The sequence below is a fragment of the Orycteropus afer genome, unplaced genomic scaffold (genome assembly GCF_000298275.1).
Source record: "Orycteropus afer afer isolate SDZICR_OR568_19922 unplaced genomic scaffold, OryAfe1.0 scaffold00018, whole genome shotgun sequence".
NCBI classification, from domain to species: Eukaryota; Metazoa; Chordata; class Mammalia; order Tubulidentata; family Orycteropodidae; genus Orycteropus; species Orycteropus afer.
In genome coordinates, this window is record NW_006921605.1 from 2,857,361 (window position 1) to 2,861,732 (window position 4,372).

General features: G+C 60.3%; 1 protein-coding gene across 1 annotated transcript in view; it reads right to left on the bottom strand.

Annotated features, from left to right (window-relative positions):
• The window catches only part of CARD14 (caspase recruitment domain family member 14), a 48,571-nt gene that overhangs the window by 4,558 nt on the left and 39,641 nt on the right, over window positions 1-4,372 (bottom strand). The window contains exons 13-16 of the mRNA XM_007959823.1: window positions 3,468-3,599; window positions 2,918-3,159; window positions 2,257-2,320; window positions 1,428-1,551 (exon numbers count right to left, since the gene is read on the bottom strand). Coding sequence (XP_007958014.1) covers window positions 1,428-1,551; window positions 2,257-2,320; window positions 2,918-3,159; window positions 3,468-3,599 — 562 coding nt within the window. The remainder of the gene's footprint in view (window positions 1-1,427; window positions 1,552-2,256; window positions 2,321-2,917; window positions 3,160-3,467; window positions 3,600-4,372) is intronic.

A 4,372-nucleotide genomic window follows, 5' to 3' on the forward strand; every position in this document is an offset into this window, starting at 1 on the left:
TGGTTTGGGCTTTGCTTCCGTGAAGATTGACAGCCTTGGAGACCCTGTGGGCAGTTCCACTCTGTTCTCTAGGGACGCTGTGGGTCGGAATCAACTCCACGCAGTGGGTCTGGTTTTATGCTGAATCGGAACCTGCATTCCACAAGATTCCCTGGGTAGAATCTGGAGTGGAAATGCAAATTCTCAGCAGGTGGTTGAACCGGAACGAGCAGGTTCAAAGCCCTGGTTCCAGCTGAGCTTCCAGGAACTATTTCATGCTATTTCCTTGTTTGACCCACACAGAAGAGAGAGGAAATGGGTTTTGTTCCTTCCAGCTGGCTCTTCAGGATCTGCAAGCGACTTGCCCTGCCCCCAGCCTTGTCCTCTGGGGACACACTGTCCGTCTCACCTCCCTTGGTCCTTCTCCCAGGTCTTTACTCATCCGCTCTGCAAGCCGTTTCGTAGTGCATGTCCAAGACGCTTGTCCAGAAGAAAAGAAACTACACTATTTTGCCGTTGTTGGTGGCCACCAAGTCGGGCCCCCATGCAGGGCGACCCTGTGTGTGGAACCACATACCGCCGGTCCTGTGCCCGGACGTGACCACAGTTACGACCCACAGGGTCTTCACGGCTGCTTCCTGGGAGCTGATGGCCAGGCCCTCCTCCCCAGCCCCTCTCGGTCTGGAAGCGGTGCTGGATCCCATCTGGCATCCTAGCAACACCCCGGCCTCCACCGAGAGACGGGGTGGCTGTGCAGGAGGGCACTGGGCGGCCATCGAAGCCGGGTCTCCCACGTGGAAGGGAAGCATTCTCCCACCGACCGGCACTGCTCCCGCAAAGCACGTGCCTTCCTCCCCTGCACGTCAACGCTGCACTGCGTGGTGTCACAGTGGGGTCCCAGCCACAGCCTACTGTGACCCTGCACTCACGTTCACCCCTGTGAACTCACGTTCACCCCTGTGACACAGTGCTCCGCAGGTTTGCCCAACAGTGGGCAGCTAGGTGCCTCCCACGCTTTTGTGTTCTCAAGGGACGGCTGTGCTGTGGGGTTGTTTCCTGGGGCGGCTACAGAAACAGATGGGTCAGCTGAGTGGCTACTGAGCGTGAGCAGCCGGGCAGAGGCCCGGGAGCTGCAGTGGTGAGCGCCCTCTGCTGCTGAAGGAAAGGCTGGCGGTTCGAGCCCCCCCCCCCCACCTGTCTGGGAAGTGAGGCCTGGGGACCTGCTTCTGAGAACCCAGCCTCTGCGAACCCCGTGGGCCGAGTTCTGCTCTGACGTGTGGGGCTCCAGGACCTCGGGTGTAACTCAGCCTCTCTCCGGAGAGGATCCTGGAGCGTAACAGTTATTCTCACCAATCAGATGCTGGCCTAGGGAGTGGCGTCGCCCGACAGGCCCCCTGCCAGCAGCCACCCCAAAGAACCTTGCCCACATGGGCCGCCAACACCCCCACCTGCCTCACCTTCCGACTTGCCAGGGTCTGACTGGTCCCCATCATAGGATGAGCACAGAGGGCTGGCCTTGGCTTTATCCATGCTGACGATGCGGACCAGTTTCCAGCCACCCCCCGAAGACTGCTACAAGGGTGCCGGGTGGGGAGACGGGGTGAGGAGACACAAAGCCACTGACAATGAACCTGGGCCCTGCCCTGTCTGCACCCCTCCCCATCAGCAGGCCACGTGGGACCCGCAGTCCCTCAGGCCACGCCTGAATGTCGGGCTCAGTGCCAGGGGCAGGGGAGAGTAAAGGCAGGCAGAGCCCGGAGCAGGGCCTCGCTGCAGGGGGGCAGGAAGAGTGGGGACCCCCAACGGTCCAGGCCAGGGAAGCATGATCTGCACGTGGCACGGGCACAGGTGAGAGTTGGGGTCTGCGTCTGAGACTGAGAGCCCACCAGATGCCCAGAAGGAAGAGGAACAGGCCAAAGGGGGTGGGCAGAAGGAGGGAGGGTCTGTGCAGAGAGACAGCTGCCTGCAGACCAGTCATGAAGCCAGGGACATGCAGGTCAGCACTGGCTGCCGGTAAGGTGTGCAGACCCGGGTGACAGGTGGGGATGGAACACACTGGGGACATGCGTGGCAGGGCTGGCTGCGGGTGAGGCGTGCAGACCCGGGTGAGAGGATGAACACGCTTGGTCCTGGCCAGTGCCCAGGCCTCGCCTGCCACCCCCGGCGGCCCCTCCCCTTCACATGGCGTGGGCTGGAGCCTGAGGTCAGGAGCGAGGAAGGGCAGGAGGGAAGGGGCAGGGCCCCAGAACGTGAGCTGGTGTCCGGGGTGCCCCGCACCTTGCGGGCCGCTGGGCTCTGCTGGATCACATCCTGGATGGTGGCAATGAGCAGCTCCTGGGCCCTGTGCGGGGAGAGAGGCCTGACCCGCTGCCCGGGGCCGGACAGAAGGTCAGGGGTCAAGGCCACACGGAGCTGCCTCTCCAGAAAGGCCTGGTGATGTACTGCGGAGAAACCAAGCACTGAAAACCGCACGGAGCACAGGTCCACTGGGACACACGCAGGGTGGCTGTGAGCTGGAGGTGACTTGACGGCTCAGGTAGTTTGTCTGTTTGTAGGGAACAAACTTCCCGGTATGCCCTGAGCTGAGGGGTTTCCTGGGATGGGGGATGTCCAATGTCCAAATGGAGACAGTCCCAGGTAAACTGGGACAGTTGGTTACCCTGCCCCCAGCAGACCACTGGCCATATCTGGAGACAGCCTTGGCTGTTGGGACTGGGGAAGAGGGAGCTACTGACATCTGCAGGGCAGAGGCCAAGGATCTGGCTCATGAGCCTAAAATGCCCCGGACAGGCTGACCCAGGCCCAGGGAGCCCTGCCCTGGGCTGTTCTAGAATGTGCTAGAACTGAGGTCCGTTTTCAAGAGAGAAAAGTGCCTAGCACCAAGAGGCACGTGGCATGGTGGGATTCCGCTTCTTAGAACATCACACACACAACCCACCGTGCATAGTTGGGGATGGCGCCATGGTCCGTGTCCTCCATGGTGTAAGGGCTAACGCGGTGGGCGTACCAGCGGCCGTGGCCCTGGAACAGGGTGTCAGTGATGTGCAGGACCTCATTGCAGGGCACCTGCAGGTCCCCCTCTTCCCAGCCCTCCATGGCCAGGTTGACCCGGATGTAGAACGAGTCCCCCGAGGTGGCCCTCTTGGCCTCCAGGTCTTGGACCAGCCTCTTATATATACCCTGAGAAAAGAGGATGTGAGCGTCAGCCCTGATGGGGCTGCAGTCCATGTCCGGGAGCTCCGGAGACACAAGCATCAGACCTCACGGGCTGCAATCCATGTCCGGGAGCCCTGGAGGCGGTTCTAGAGTAAGAACGTGGGAGAAGACGTTCTTCTTGGGCGGTCACCTTCGACTGAAGCCCTGGCTCCCTTGGACATCCCCAAAGCTGTGGCCACAACCTGGCTGAGCCCCCTCCCCCAGCTCTGGAAGCAGTGGCCGGGTGGAGGAGGTAGTGACAGGTGGCTGGGTAAGGAGAGGGCTGGGGAGGCCGTACCCTCTGAGTTGACCTTCACAGACAGGGAGCAGGAGCCATCCACCCGTCCGAGGAGTCCGATGGCCCGCTCCAGGGTCGTGTCTTCCAGCATAGCCTTGAATGGGGGTTCCGTCGCTTCGTAATCAACCTAAGGGCCAATCAGAGGGCACGGAGTCACGGGCTGAAAATGAGGAGGCTGGGGTGTCCTGGAGGTAGGCAGTGTACCCGGCAGGTGGACAGACTGCCGGTTCCAGCCAAATCAAAGGCCACACACACCAGAGCCTCTGTCACAGGCTGTGTCAGGCACCTGGACGCAGGACATCATGCTTGGCTACGCTAAGCGGCTTGTGTGAGCTGCACCTGACAGCCTTGCCTGCCAACCCTTCCCCAAGGCACAGGCTTCTACTGCCCTGTTCGTCTCCTGCATTGTCTTACACACGTAAGCCTCTAACACGGGAGTCCCCGGGTGAGCATGCTCATCTGCTAACTGAAAGGTCAGAGGTCAAGTCCACCCCACACTGCTAGGAAGGCAGGCCTGGTGGTCTAACTTAGAACAAGCCAGCTGCTGAAGACCCCGCGGGGCACAGGTCTACTCTGACGTACACGGGGCGCCATGACTCAGAGTTAAGTCCTCAGCAAGTGATTATCAGTTTATCGTTATAATAAGAAAGAAGGGTAAGTTTTTAATGCTGTTAGAAGCAAATTCTGGAGCTCTGGTGGTACAACGGTTAATGCATTTGGCTCCTGACCAAAAAAAGGTCAGTGGTTGGAATCTACCAGCCGCTCTGCAGAGAAAGATGAGGCAGTCTGCTTCCATGAAGACTGACAGCCTTGGAGACCCTGTGGGGCAGTTCCACTCTGTCCTCTAGGGGCGCTGTGGGTCAGAATGGACTCCACGGCATTGGGTGTGGTTTGGGCTTT